The 14,685-nt window shown below is 49.0% G+C and overlaps 2 protein-coding genes across 2 annotated transcripts; both read right to left on the reverse strand.

Moving 5' to 3' along the window:
* Positions 1 to 960: 960 nt before the first annotated feature.
* HTD2 (hydroxyacyl-thioester dehydratase type 2) lies at positions 961 to 6,767 on the reverse strand. Its single transcript, XM_075005632.1, has 2 exons — positions 6,266 to 6,767; positions 961 to 4,627 (listed from the first exon to the last, which is right to left on the reverse strand). The coding sequence occupies exons 1-2, from the start codon at positions 6,765 to 6,767 to the stop codon at positions 4,548 to 4,550; spliced, it is 582 nt and encodes a 193-aa protein (XP_074861733.1). The 3' UTR covers positions 961 to 4,547.
* On the reverse strand, positions 6,735 to 14,256 carry RPP14 (ribonuclease P/MRP subunit p14). Its single transcript, XM_075005633.1, has 5 exons — positions 14,133 to 14,256; positions 13,956 to 14,040; positions 12,520 to 12,596; positions 7,610 to 7,688; positions 6,735 to 6,871 (listed from the first exon to the last, which is right to left on the reverse strand). Exons 1-5 carry the CDS (start codon positions 14,228 to 14,230, stop codon positions 6,815 to 6,817), a joined length of 396 nt encoding a protein of 131 aa, XP_074861734.1. The 5' UTR covers positions 14,231 to 14,256; the 3' UTR covers positions 6,735 to 6,814.
* Between the last annotated feature and the right edge of the window lie 429 nt (positions 14,257 to 14,685).

Below are 14,685 nucleotides of genomic sequence, written 5' to 3' on the forward strand. Positions count from 1 at the left end.
GAGTGGCAGAGAGCCCAGAACCAGAGGGCAGCCTCGTTCCCATCTCCCTGCTGCTTGCCACCTGCAGGACCTGGGAAGCTGACCAGCTGGTCAGTTTCTTGGGTCCTGCAAGGGGTTGGGAGCTGAAAATCAGGCAGCGGCCTGGCTCCCAGCTCCCCTCCACTTGCAGAGGGTAAGGTGACCATATCTCCCTGTCCCAAATATGGGACATGAAGATATGTGGGGAAGGGCGGTTCCTCCAAGCCTCAGGAAGCCAGGAAGGAGGTGGCAGCCGCCCACCCTCCCCAAGCTGCCGCAGCCCCCAGCGTTCCTGTGAGCCCCAAGGAAGCAGCAGGGATGGGGCAGCAACAGCGTTCCCCGACTCCCTGGTTCCCTGAGCTCCAAGGAAGCTGCAGTAGCAGGGCAGCTGCAGTGCTCTTCCCTCCCACCCCCCAAGCATCAGTGGCAGGGACTGGGCAGAAAATAAGGGACAATTAGTCCCTTTTCTAAAATAAGTAGGGACACCTTTTTGGCATCCCAAATATGAGACCTACCCACCAAAAATGGGAGATATGGTCACCCTAAGAGAGAGGAAACTGAGCAGGGCAGCAGCCTTGTTGAGTTTGCTGGTTCCAGCCAATGGAAGGGAGCCAGGAGCCAAGGGCAACCTGGCTCGCCTCTGCTCCTTGGAGCCAGGAAACTAACCAGGGCTGCTGCCCTGCTCAGTTTCCCAGCTCTGCAATTGGAAGGGAGCCAGAAGCTAGGCTGCCACCTGGTTCCCAGCTCCCTGCCACTCCGGAGACCAGGAAACTCCTCCGTCAGGTGCGGCAGCCTGACCCACGGCTGCTGCCCCTGACAACAGCGATTTCTCGTTGCGGGGGGCAGCCACAAGTCAGACTGCCATCCTTGACGGGAATGGTTTTTCCCCTGCTCCTTTCAGGGAAGAAGAGGGAGAGGTTTCCTGTTGGGGGCAGGGGAAAAACCCCACCTGTCAGGGACGGCAGCCTGACTTGCAGCTGGGCCCCCAACAGGAAACCGCTCCTGTCAGGAGTGGCAAGAATCAGGCTGCTGCCTGATAGCAGTTTCCCTGCCACCATCAGAGACGGCAGCCTGACTTGTGGCTGCCATCCCTGATAGGAGTGGCAGTCACATTAACTCGGGACAGGCACAACTTGATCGTGCATATCTCAACGGTTTACTGTACACCCAAGGATGGAAAACATTAGAGGTAACATTGGCTCCTAATTTCTTTGGGGCTCACTTCCCCATCTGAATAATGGGGATAGTAGCACTTCCCTACCTCACAAGTCAGTTAAGAGGATAAATACATTACAATTTAAGAGCTGGCTCAAAGTCTGTGGTACTGGGAAGGGGTGGGACAGATAAATATGTTCTTGGGTAAAGGTTTATAGCAGTCACCTCATTTATTCTGATCTGCTCAAATTCTGTCTCATTTGGCTCACGCTGTTTTCTAAAAGAACACTTACTAAAAATACTTCTGCCGCTTCCTTTTTGCTAGCCTCTTTTCAAAGCATATTAAGGCCCAATTTTTGATCATATAATACTCAGTTCTGGACATAAAGAGTTTAGCTCATAAAGCCACCGTGTTTAGCCACATGTTTGTAAAGTTCTCTATAATTTATTTTTAAGCATTCCTATATTTGTGACAAGTTGCCACATGACATTTTGTTTGTACTTTAGCACTAGGATATTGTCCCAAGAACTTTATACAAACCATTTTTGTATGGCAGTATAACCTTAAATCAAACCAGTCCTTTCACCTGAAAATTAAGTGGAAGACTGCACTAATTTTCAAAAGAAACAAGAGCTACCATACTATAGGCAATGTTTGAATAATTGCTTGCCTTCACAAACCTTTTTATTCTTGTAAGTTGGGGGAGAGGACATGTACAAGAATCAAATGCTGCTTGCTTTATTCATCCACATAGTCCCCCACTGAATTCATGTAAGAGGGTGGGAGAGACATGGCACTTAGCCATATCTACAACCTCAGACCCGAATAAAATTTCAAAACACAACACATTAGACATATGAAATGCGGCATATATTGTGTGATGGTACCAACAAACCAAGACAATACCCTATTCATTATCTGTGATACTTACCTTGGCTCTATGTTTACTAGTCAGTTGACAGGAATCTCTGTGACCAACCCCCAGGACAATACAGCTATATCTACACTACAAAATAACTTTTAAAGTTCCTAACTTCGAAGTACAGCATCTACACACAAAATGCACCCTCCCTTACTTCGAAGTAGGCTGCCCCCTACTTTGAAGTAAAATGTCTACACCCAGTTAGCCCCTACTTTGAAGGGACCATGAAATGATGCAAGCATAGGGTTGCATGGCCAACTAGCCCTTCTGGGCTCGCAGCCAGCAGACCCCTTAAAGGGCCCCTCCCAACACCCCCACCTTGCACATGCTCAAGGCTGCCAGGCTGCAGACAGCAGCAGAGCACATGCTGGGGAGGAGAGCTGACCCACATGACCGTTCCCAGGCTCCCCAAGGACAATGTCCTCTCCAGCCTAGCCAGCCTGCTGGCCACGCTGCTCTTTCAGTGGCATGGCCAGGTCACCCCCAACACAGCCCTGGCCACACTCCTGCTGCCCCTCTCCTGGACCCCCCCGCCAATCCGGGGCTGGTGGGCCTTTGCCACCAGCACCAAGTGCTGGGAACGCCTGGTCCTAGAGAACTGGGACAACACGCAGTGGCTGAGGAATTTTGAGATGACCCGCCAGACAGCAAAGGACCGCAGCACACAAATGTGGCCAGCACTCCCAGTGTAGAAGAGGGTGGCCATCGCACTGTGGAGGCTGGCCATCCCCAACAGCCTCTGGTTCATTGGCCACCAATTCAGCATCGGCAAGGCCACAGTCAGAGCAGTGGTGATAGAAGTCCAGCCCCAACCACAGACCCAACTTGGGGAAAGGGCAGGGGGTGGGGGGTCCCTGGCAGGGAGAGGGCAGGGGGAGCTCCTGGTCAAGCATTCATGGATGTCTTCTTTCCCCCCGCTCACCTCGCAGGTCAGCCAAGCCATCAAGGGGGTGCTCCTGAGATGTGTTATGACCCTGGAGGACCTGGCCACCACCCTTGCTGGGTTTGTGGACCTGGGTTTCCCCAATAGTTTCAGAGCCCTGGATGGGATGCACATGCGATCCAGGCTGCAGACCATAGCGGGAGTGCCTACATTAACAGGAAGGGGTACCGATCTGTGGCAATCCAGGCCCTGGTGGATGTGAGGGGCCATTTCCTGGATCTGCACGTGGCATGGCTGGGCAGGGCCCATGACGCCTGGGTGTTCCAGAACTTGTGGCTGGGATGCCAAATGCAGGAAAACACGTATGCCCCCATTGCAGGAGCTCCCGCTTGGGGACATCACAATGCCCTGCATCAAGGCCAACACCACGTACCTGCTGTATATGTGGCTCATGCAGCCCTATACCGGATGCACCACGCTGGCCCAAGACACCTTTAACTGTCACCTCAACCATGCCAGGGGGACAGTCGAGTGGGCATTTGGGAGACTAAAGGGGAGGTTTTGCAGCCTCCTCACCAAGCTGGACGTCAGCCTCCCAAACATCCCCTCAGTCATCAGTGCCTGCTGTGCCCTGCACAACCTTCTGGAGGGCCAGTGGAAATCCTTTATGCAGGGCTGGTTGGCAGACCCAGCAGTTAGCTATGAACAGCCACCCACTACCCCATGCTGCGAGGCCCAAAGGGATGGGGTTGGGGTCCTGGAGGCCTTATGCCAGGCTTTCACCCAGGGCCGGCCCTGACCCTTCCAACCACACCCTGCACTAGGGACCCCCTCAACCCCTCATGTTCCCACCTTCACCTCTCCCATCAAGCACCAGGGACCCAGGGTTAGGATGGGAATACTGAACATTAGTTGTGGGAGTAAACATATTTGGCAAGACAAAAGAGAACAATGTGTGAAACTATTTACAGGGCATTGGGGAAATGGTCCACAGGAGAGGGGTGGGGGGTTAAATGGGGGCTCGGATAAGGGAAGGCTCAGTCACCCAGGATCATGGGGTGCTGGCAGCTGCGTCAATCAGGACTGCCCCTACCACCCCAGGTCCTGGGCCCCCTGGGGGTCTGCAACACAGCTGGGACCATGGGGAGGTAGGGCTGGGGTAGAGACGCCACAGGCTTGGCCTCTGTGGGGTGGGGGAGAGACGGACAGGACGAGGGATGGACGATGACTGACGGATGACTATTGGGACCTGGCCAGGTGCTCTCGCCTTGGCCAGCAGCTACTGAGCCCACTCGACACAGAGCAGCCAGTGACAGGTCACCACTCACTGGGTGGCTGTGGGAAGGGCAGCTGCGGGCGGGGGGGAGGTTGGGCAAGGCAGGTGGCCACGGCCTGGGCCATGGCATCCAGGATGCTGGTCAGCCACATCCACACGTCCCTGCTCCATTGCCAGCCAGTCCCGGAGCAGCCTGGTCATCTCCCACACAACCACCCAGTTTGTGAGCATCTCCTTGTTCTTCCAGTGTCATCTCAGGGAGGCCCTGCCGTGGCCACAGCGGAGATGCAGATTAGGGTGATGGGGCGGTCTCACGGCCCCCTGCGGCTGCAGCCCGCTCTGGTGGGCTATGGCTGCTTCCCGACGATGGACCTGTGGACACAGAAGGAGATGGGGGACAGCCCATGAGTGCTGGGTCCAAACATCAGAGGACCCAGGCCCCTGCTCCCCTGGTCCCCACCTCCACCCTGCATCTCTGTTGCCCAGTGGCCCATGAGCCCTGGGTGCCCAGCGGTTACCACCTAGCAAGGTTTGGCCTGTTCCTTCCACCATCCCCAGGCACATGGGCTGCAAGGTTGTACAGGGGATGGGAGGCCATCCCCAGCTCTTGCCACATCCTGCTCACCAGGTACATATGAGTTGCGACCTCCCAGGGCTCAAGCGAGGATCAGGTGAAGGAGGCTCTGTGTGTTGTCGTAGAGGGGAGAGTGATGATGAAAGTCCCATCACTGGAGCCCTCATCATCAATCTCAGACTCAGTGGGCTGCACCCTGAGCAGGCCGGGGGGCACCTGGTGGTCATGGAGAGGCCCACCTCCTCGTCACTGTCCACAGTGGGGGAACCAGCCATTTCAATCAGGCGCTCTGGGGTAGCTGCCTCCCTCAGCCCAAGGAGCCTGTGCAGCTCCCTACAGTGGGGGCAGTGCACAGGCCGTGCCCCCGACTGGCCAGCAGCATTGCAGGCTTTGACATATGCCTACCTCAGTTCTTTCACTTTTATGCAGATGCTGCTGCTGGTACAGGTGGGGTGGCCGCAGGCAGCAAGGTCACTGGCCAGCCAGTCAAATGCCTCAGCATTCCTCTGCCAGGCACCTGTTTGATGAAGGACCTCCTCCCGCAACCCCAGAGTGAGGCGGTCCTTCAGCTCATCATCAGTCCAGGAGGGTCCCCTCCTGGCATGGCCCTTGACCGGGTGTTGTGAGCCCCGGGGTGCTGCCATGGTGACCAGGGGGTATGGAGGTTGGGTGTTGCATTGAGCAGGGGCAATCCGAGTGAGAGTTCGTGCTGCCCCTGCTTATGGCACCGTCTCAGCTTCCTGCCTGGGGTTGCCAGGGACCCACTTCCTTTAAGGTGGCCAGCAGGGACCACAGAGCCCTGCCCGGGCTAGCCAGACTGTCTCTGTTCTCCAGGGGGCAAAGGCCGCCTCCTTGGTGGATCTCTTACTTCAAAGTAAGGAGTGCAGAGTGTCTACACACACTTTACTTCGAAGTAAGCCACTATTCTGTTCCCAGGAATGGAGCAGTGACTTCACAGTTAGTCTCCCTTATTTCAAGGTTAACTTTGAAGTAAGGAAAGTGAATGTAGATGCTCTGCAGCCTACTTCAAAGTAGCCCCTTACTTCAAAGTTAACTTTGAAGTAAGTTGGTAGTGTTAGACACAGCCTACAGGAAGTAAACACTCCTTTAAAAAAGTTCCAGTAAACAGTTATGTTTATTTTGCTGACAGTCAAGCTAGGAAACAGAATAGATTTGTTCTCACATGATGGCAACAGATCTAAGCGACGAATGGATCATATTAATGTGCGTGTCCTTACAGGCCATCAAAGTGATGTTTTACATCTCTCACCTAAAAGGCACAGTAGCTCTCAAAACTGACAGCAAGCTGTCCTTAAAAATGTTTTTAAAGGCTTCCTCTTACAAAGGATTCAGGTATCATACATGTGAAACCCCCAATATTTCTGATTTATTTATTTTTTTTTAGAGTAAAGCACCATGCAGTCATGAGCACTGACCTTCTGACACCATGACTTTCACTGTCCCTTCCATAACAATCTTTTCAGTTTCCCTAACAGTACAGGATACTGAAATGTATGCAATAGATCTCTTCAGTCTCTTCACTTCTGCTGCAGCTAAGATTTCTTCTCCAGTGTACAGGGGGGCTGGGAAGTGAATTTCCTGAGAAAGAAGGACACAACCAGGGCCAGGCATTTTAGTGCCTATAACTGCAGAAATAAGTCCATTGATCAAAACTCCATGTACAATTGTTCTCCCATACCTAGTTCCCTTTGCATAGTCTTCATTCAAATGCAATGGGTTAGTGTCCCCAGTTAAGTCAGCAAAACTAGCAACATCCTTCTGCGTGAAGGCTTTAATAAGTTTAGCCTTGTCTCCAACTTGTATATGTAAACACTGAAAAGAGGGAGTTCTTGGTAAAGGGTTGTTAACGTCAGGTTTCGTCACAGTGGTTCTTTTGAAGTTCCCACCAAAAATTCTGTTTCTGAGCGATGCCAACATCTTCAGCAACTTCTGCTTTTAACAGCAGAACAGTGTCTCCTGCGTGTTCAATCCAATACAAGTTCTCTACTATTTCCAGCTAACGCAAGGAGAAATGGAGAGGTCTGGTGAGGAACAAGAAAAGTAAAGCATTATGAAAACATCACACACACACACTCTCTCTCTCCTCCCCCCACCCCCCAGCTCCCAGGAAGTAAAACAAAAAACCAAAAACCCACAACATCTTAAGTTTCCTCATATAAAACAAAATCAGAGCAACTTAAATCAACCAGGTTATTCAACTGTCCCTTTGGAGACTAACTCCAACTCCAAGACTCAGGTTATTGAAAGTTACATATCAGAATGAAGTGAAGCATTTCAGAAGAACAAGCACTGGGGTCTGGAGTTCAAGTGGGATCAGCTGAATGACACTGGAGAAAAATACAAGTTTGCAGCCAGATGTGGGCCAAGGACAAACTGTCATGGAGATTAGCTTCCTCAAAAATCTGTTGAGGAGACGAGGCCTGACCTCACTGTAAGAGATACGTAAAGTGACGAAATTCAGACACAAGAGTCTAGTCTTATGAGGTAACACCTGTGTGGGCCCCCAAAGTGAAAGATTATTCCCAGCACCTACATCCTCTCAGATAAGACCACAGGTATGGAAGTTGAATGAATTTCGGGAAGACGACAGATTCAATCTCTGTCACACTTATCCATAAGGGTATTTAATTCTGAAAACTCATCTGTTTTCACACATGTAAACCATGTTTTAAAGAGGTTTTTATGTACCCAAGTAGTCTGAGTAATCCTACAGAGGACTAAAATTCAGGGGCAGGTCCCTGAGTTTCCCAGGTCTTTACCTGTATCACTCGGAAGGCACACTTTCTGTTCTGGTAGGAGCCCAGCAGTGTTAGAGCACTCCACAGCTTGACAAAGCCACTAAATAATGACAACATTAAATAGATTAGGATTCATCCATCTCAAAGGTTTTTCCTACTGCTTCCTCAGCTTAAAGAGAGATGCCAAACAGAAGGAACAATGAACTCACAACTACATTTAACAGCTAATAATCTCAGTGGGTTTGGCAGCAAGCTGATGCTGAAGAATAATTGTGGCAGCAGGAATCTCTCTTAACCTATAGTCTGAGGTATTTATTACAATTCATGCTCTTGGGTTTTGTTCTTGCAAACCCTTTTTTTCTGGGCCTCTTTCTTGACCCCTCCCCTACCTCACTGTGCCTTTAGTCTCCTCCTCTGCCCCACCCCCAATGGTTTCCATTCATCTCTAGTGCCCTAATCTCCCAACAGCTTCCGACCTCTTCCCACAGAAGGGGACAACAGACACAGATTTCAGTACTGCACCAGCCACAGGTGGTCATTTTACATTTTAAGACACGTACATGTTATGGAGCCATGTTTCTCAGCTGGGTGAGTATATATCAAGTTTGTTCAATTTAAGTAAAAAGATGCTTTAGTCTTTAATCTCCAGCCCAATATACTCAGACTAGTGAAGCCAAGCCGGGTTCTTTGTAGGCCCACAGGGTCCAATACGCTTGCTGTTCGCCACATGTAGCAAACTGGACACGAGGATGTGGAGAAACATGGCTCCTTAAAGCTGCACATGTGGCGTGACCTCCGTCTGCTCCGCACATATGCCCCCGTGCTTGGTGGGACAAGTGTGCGGCAGCAACAGCTCCTCCCGCAGCTCCTGTGACCCCAGTGGCTGTGGCTTTTGAGAGTTGCTGGCAGTATGCACAGGTGTGTGTGCGCACATATGCCTAGCTCAGGGGTTGGGGCATTTATTTTTTTGGGGGGGCGGGCTGTGGTGATCCTTGAATTTCTAGTGGACACCACTGAAGTAAACTACTGCAAACCATCTGGATAACAACTGAAAGACAACAAAAACGTCCAGTTACTAAGTGTAAATAAACATTATGAATATAGAAATTTTATTAAAAATGAAATATACGTGGTTCTCTTCCAAATTTCTGAATGATTTCAGACAATATAAAGAATTAGGTCCCCATTCGCCAAAGGACTTAAATGTTTGTGACTTTAAGCATGTGAATAGTTAATTGACTTCATTAGGTTTACTCAGATGGAGAAAATTGTTGTGCATGTGCTTAAGTGCTTTGCTGGACTGGGGCCAAAAGTGGGTTATGCAAACTTCTTGTATTCACAGATGAGCAAGTTGGCATAATAGGAGAAACTGTGGTTCTTTTTCCATAATCTTATAGTCCCTGATCCTGCCCATGCTCTTGCACAGTTTTAAACTGTGCTCATGTCAGTAGTTCCTTAATATTGAGAGAATTCTCCTGTGACTTAGGGTAAGATTGTGTATACTTGCAAAATTAGACCCCTATAACAGTACTGTAGAAGGGACTGCTCCAGATGACATTGATAGGAATTTTACCATTGACCTAATCAGTCCTGCAAATAAAAAGCACAACTTTAAACATAAGTAGTTCAGTTGAGCCAAAAAAGGGACTTCTTAGATGTGTGAAGTTACTCACATGCTGGTTTGCAGGACTGGGGCCCTAAAGGGGCAAAATGGAGAAGGAGTAACTATCAATGCAGGTGGAAACGATGCTGATACATATAAGGCTACATCTACACTACAGCGATCTGTTGACAGAAGTTACTGTTGGAAGATATCCTCTGGCAAAACTTCTGTTGACAGATCATGTCCACACACAAAAGTGCTCTCTTGACTGAGTAGCCAAGCTTCTCAACTGTTCTTTCGAAAGAACGGCCAACCAGAAGCTCAGCAAACAGGGCTGCCCAGTGAACCAGAAGCCCTGTCTGTCTGTCATCAGAGGGCCCCCGGAGCATCTACACAGCTTTCTTGTCAACAGAAAACTATCAAAAGAAGCATTATGCCTGAACATGGAGAGGTACAACGCTGCTGGTGGATGTGCTGGGTTTGACTGACAGTGCAGTTGACAAAGTGCAAAACCCCAGTTTTGTCAAAAAAACCCCTTATTGTAGACACAGACACTGTTAATTAGTGTAAGCCACTTTTTATTCCTTTTTACCTATTCTGCCACCAAATTAAAAATTGCATTTGTCTGCAAATGTATCTGCTATAGTTACAAGTAACACTAAAGATTGATATAAATGAAAAGTATGAGAAAAAATAAATGACTGCATTAGACAAGCACTCTAAAGTTTCAGTGAACGAAATGTACTTGAACGTACATATATAGTCATGTAATTACTGACTGCACTCATCCCTCACTATATTTGCACAATTGGTTCCTAACTTTTTGCTCCTAAGCGAAAACTCGTAAGAGGGACACTAAATCCCTATTAAAATATGTGTAATAGTCTCTGATTGGTTCCAAGTGCTGGGAGTGGCAGCAGATGGTGCTGCTTTTGAAAGGTAAGTGAACCTGGGGTTGTGGGAGGTTAAAGGCTGGGGGCAGTTTGGGGACACGAGTAGGAGGGAGGGTTAAAAGATGGCGGTGGGAGAGGTGGGGTGGGAGGCTGGGGTTCAGGCTGCTGCAGGTTGGGTCTGTGAGGCCGGGGGGGGGTGTGGGACGGGAATTAAGTCTGCAACAGTTTTGGTCTGAGGGGCCAGCCTGGTTGGGCTGCAGCGGTTCAGGTAAGGGGGCCAGCTGGGGATTTAAGTTTCGGCAGTTTGGGTGCACAGGGGCTGGCAGGGGGTTTAAGATGTGGTGGTTCGGGCGCGTGGGGGGGGTTAAGGTTGTGACTGTTTGGGTGCACAGGGGTTGGCAGGGGGTTTAGGCTGCAGCGGTATGGGCATGCAGGGGGTTTACGTTGTGGTGGTTTGGGTATGCAGAGGCCGAAAGGGTGGTTTAGGTTGTGGCGGTTCAGGTGTGTGGTGGCCAGTGGGGGTTTAAGTTTCAATGGTTCAGGAGTGTGGGGGCCGGCAGGGGTTTAAGTTTCGACGGTTTGGGCATGCAGGGGTAGGCAGGGGCTTAAGTTGCCGCAGTCTGGGTCTGCGGGGCTGGCCGGGGGGGGGAAGGGCGGCGCAGCGTATCACGTTGTGGCGGGTTGGAGCCACGGGGAGTTCACTCGTCCAGTGAACAAAAGGTCAGTATATGCGCCCCTCCTTTAAGCGAGTACTCGTAAATAAAGTACTCATTTAAGGAGGGATGAGCGTATATCATGGTGGACATGTACATAAGACACTGCAGTAGGACTGCATAAGAAATTTTAATTATTACGTTTCCTAACTTTCAGGTGCTTGACTTTACAACCAAATTAATGTTCTTTTACCATAACTAGCTGGAGGTAGTCACGGCTTTTTTCTCCCGTTACTTTAGTGCTATGCGGGAGTCCCCTCCAGCCCCGGCTCGTGTGCTGCAGGGGGTGGGGGAGCACCCCAGTCCTGGTTTGAGCACTGCGGGGGTTGGGCTGGGGGGGGGGGGGAGGAGATTGGGGAGCTGCTTCCAGGCCCAGCCCTACTCTCAGAGGTTAAGGAGAACACTTGTTTTTCCCTCCTCCTTGTAACAACCTTTTAGATACTTGAAAATAAGTATGTCCCCACTCTGTCTTCTCTTTTTCAGACCAAATAAACCCCTTTTCTGTCCAACTGTAGGTCATGATTTTCTACACTTCGTCATTTGTTACTCTTTTCTACACTTCTTCCAGTTTGTCCACATCTTTCCCGAAATGTGGTGCCAAGAACTGGACAATACTCCAATTGAGGCCTAATCAGCATGGCATAGAGTGGAAGAATTATTTCTCATGTTTTTCTTACTTACCCCTGCTAACTCATCCCTGAACATTTGCTATTGTTTGCAAGCATCACGCTGTTGACTCATATTTCACTTGTGATGCACTATGATCTCCAGCTGGAGTTCTCCTCCATACACAGCCATTTTCCATTTTGTATGTGTGCCACTGATTTTTCCTTAAGTGCAGCACCTTACATTTGTTCTTATTGACTTGAGCCCTCTTTTATTCAGGCCACTTCTCCAGTTTTCCAGATCATATTGAATTTTAATTCTATTCTCCAAAGCACTTGCAACTTCCCCCAGCTTGGAAATGTCTTCACACTTTGTAAATGTACTCTCTATGCCACCATTCTTGAACAAAAGAACTACGCAAAACTGATCTCTATGAGACCCCACTCCGTATTTCCCTAATTTGTTTAGGAGAAAGTCACGCAAGGCAATATCAAAAGCCTTCTTGAAGACAAGATATACTACATCTATCACTTCTCCCCCATTCACAAGGCTGGGCACCTTGTCAAAGAATGCAACAGACAAGAGGTTCAAGGAAAGGTTAAAAAACCCAGGAATGTTTAGTTTTGGGAAAAGATGACTGAGGGACAACTTGATAACAATCAAGTATGTTAAAGCCTGTTAGAGGATAGTCAGTTGTTCTCCCTGTCCATGGAAGGTGGAACTAATCATGAGAGGCTTAATCTGCTGCAAGAGAGATTTAGGTTGATATTAGAAATAACTTTCTCACTAGAAGTGTAGTTAAGTACTGGAAGGGTATTACAAAGGAAGTTCAGGACTCTCCACCGTGGGAAGTTTTAAAGAATGAGCTGGACATACACCTTCCCGGGGTGGTGTCGGTTTACTTGGTCCTAATGCACGGGCAGAACTTGAAAGACTTCCCAAGACCCTTTCCAACCTTACACATCTATGAAATCACACCTATTTTCTCTTATTTTGATAGGAAACTATCAAGTTGTAAGCTAGTTATTTTCCAATTAACAGTTATTTATACATCAAAGACAATGATTTTTCCATGTTCATACTTGCAAGGTACTATATATGCAATTAATGTGTTACCTGCTAGGAACTCTTAGGATTGCAGACATAGTCTTTTCCTCATATGTTAAGACATCAACAGGCAAAGTTGCACCAACCTATGCACAAATAGGGCATTACTGTTATATCAGCATTATTCACTGTTTTCAAATCAGTTTATGAATGGATAGAGCAACTATTTAACACGCAGCTCTTTTACAGCCTTTTCATCCACCAATCTCACAGCACTTTACAAAGGAAGTGCAAAGCTCAGACAAAGAGGTGACATGACTTGCCCCACCTCACCAAGAAATCAGTGGCAGAAGGATTAAAACCTAAGACCTCTCCAATGCCAGTCAAGCAGGTTCCCTCCTACCGATTTCCCTCTGAAGTTCCATTGCAGCAGCAACACTGATGACAGGGTATAAAAGAAAATGCTTTGACTCCCAGCCCAGTGAGCATCAAATAGCACTGAAGCAGTATCCAGGCTAACAAGGAGGTACATTAAGGCTCCTAATTCAGTTTTTTTAACTTAAACACCAAATTCTGCAAAACAGCAGAACACAGGAGAGAGGGGCATAATTTTAAATTGTTTCTTTCTTTTCTCTTATGCCCATGAACTACGCCTCCTTTTCTGATTACTTTCAGGTCTGACTTTCTATTAGTAATTCTAATTTGGGAAATAATATTCACTAAGTTGTGTTTTCTAGTAGAAAAGATGAGCTGGAATCAGACATCAGGCCACAAACCTAAAGAGAATCACCAACATCTTGGTTATCCTTTCAGGCATCCCATCCACATTCTGACCCAGCCTGACCATCTAGTTTCAGAGACTTCCGACATTGCTAGTTTGCAATTTTGGGTAAAACAACTTCCACCTTGGGAAGCCAATTAGTCAAAATCCTCTACCCTGCTAAAATTAGTTTTAAGTCAGATGGATCATTTATGTATTTAGGATTTAAGTAACTTCAAAGGTTCAGAAAAATTGAAAACATATCAGAACTGCAGTGAAGATGGGATTTTCATACATTTGCCTCCTGAAACAAAAGAATTGTAATATTTACTACCACTGTTAAATGCAATCTAAAATTTACAGATGTAAACAAAACCTAAACCACAGCATGCTAAATAAAAAACAAGTGTTTCGATGCAAAAATATCGACTCTGCCATTCTGCAGCATATACTCCTAGACTCCACACTTTAAATAAGGGTTCATTTAATAACTGTATATATTTAGGGATATAATGATCTCTATTCTGTGCAGTCTTCGGGTTGAGAGAGGGGATCAACTCAAACCAAGTTTATGGGCACCAGGCATCAGTTATTAGATGATGTTCTATGGCCATTATTATGCACGAGTTCAGATGATAAGCTAGACCATAATGGCTACTTCTGACTGCTAAAAAAAAGAAGCCTCTGAAATTATATTTACAAGGTATTCAGAAAAGTACCATGATCATAGTCAGTGATCTCATACCTCCCCATGTAACTCCTTCAGTGCTGAAAAAATAAGTTGCTTGAAATGAGCAGCATTCAGCCTAATTCCAGTCTCGTGAAATTCCCTGGAAAGAACAATGTTTACACGAATCCTTATTATTTCAGTCTATTAATTTTAACACGGATTTCACAGGGACTCGGGCGAAGCTGAACTTACAAACAGAGCTTCAGGTAGTGGTGCTCAGACGCGTTCCTAAGAACTATTCTTTCCACGGCAGCCGGCGCGGGCCCCTGCCGCCCACCCAGCTCCACCATGCTCCTGCGCCGAGGGCCAGCGGGAGCGGCCCGAGGGGTGAGGCCGCGGCGCACAAGCCCAAGGCCCGCCCGGGACAGCCCCGCCAGGCCGCCAGCAGCCCGAGCCCAGCCCGCCGCCGGACTCGGCCGTGCGTCACCGGGCAGCGCGGGGCCCCTGCTGGGGCCGGCGGCAGCAGAGGGATCCCGCGCTCGGTGCCACCGCGAGGGCTCTACGGCGTCGCTCGCCCCGGGGCTCCCCCCTGCCGCCGGCCCAGCGACGGAGCAGGGCCCACCCGTGCCGCCCCCGGAGCGCGCCGCCGGCCCAACGCCACGCACCCGCCTCGGCGCGCCGGCTTCCCGAGGGGAAACGCACCTGCCCCGCCCACAAACACCGACCAATCAGCGAGCAGCTCCTTGCAGCCAATGGCGGGCACCGAGGCAACCCGTCGCCTACGGCGTCCTAGCAAGGCCAATAA

The sequence above is a fragment of the Carettochelys insculpta genome, chromosome 11 (assembly GCF_033958435.1).
Source record: "Carettochelys insculpta isolate YL-2023 chromosome 11, ASM3395843v1, whole genome shotgun sequence".
NCBI classification, from domain to species: domain Eukaryota; kingdom Metazoa; phylum Chordata; order Testudines; family Carettochelyidae; genus Carettochelys; species Carettochelys insculpta.

Coding starts and splice junctions, on each gene's coding strand:
- HTD2 (XM_075005632.1), bottom strand. CDS start 6,767: ATGTTGGCATCGCTCAGAAACAGAATTTTTGGTGGGAACTTCAAAAGA. Junction 4,628..6,265: donor GAAAGTCATGGTGTCAGAAG/GTCAGTGCTCAT, acceptor CTGTGTCCACAG/GTCCATCGTCGGGAAGCAGC.
- RPP14 (XM_075005633.1), bottom strand. CDS start 14,230: ATGGTGGAGCTGGGTGGGCGGCAGGGGCCCGCGCCGGCTGCCGTGGAA. Junction 7,689..12,519: donor ATCCTAAGAGTTCCTAGCAG/GTAACACATTAA, acceptor GTCATTATTTAG/TGGCTTTGTCAAGCTGTGGA. Junction 6,872..7,609: donor GTGCCTTCCGAGTGATACAG/GTAAAGACCTGG, acceptor GTTCCTCACCAG/ACCTCTCCATTTCTCCTTGC.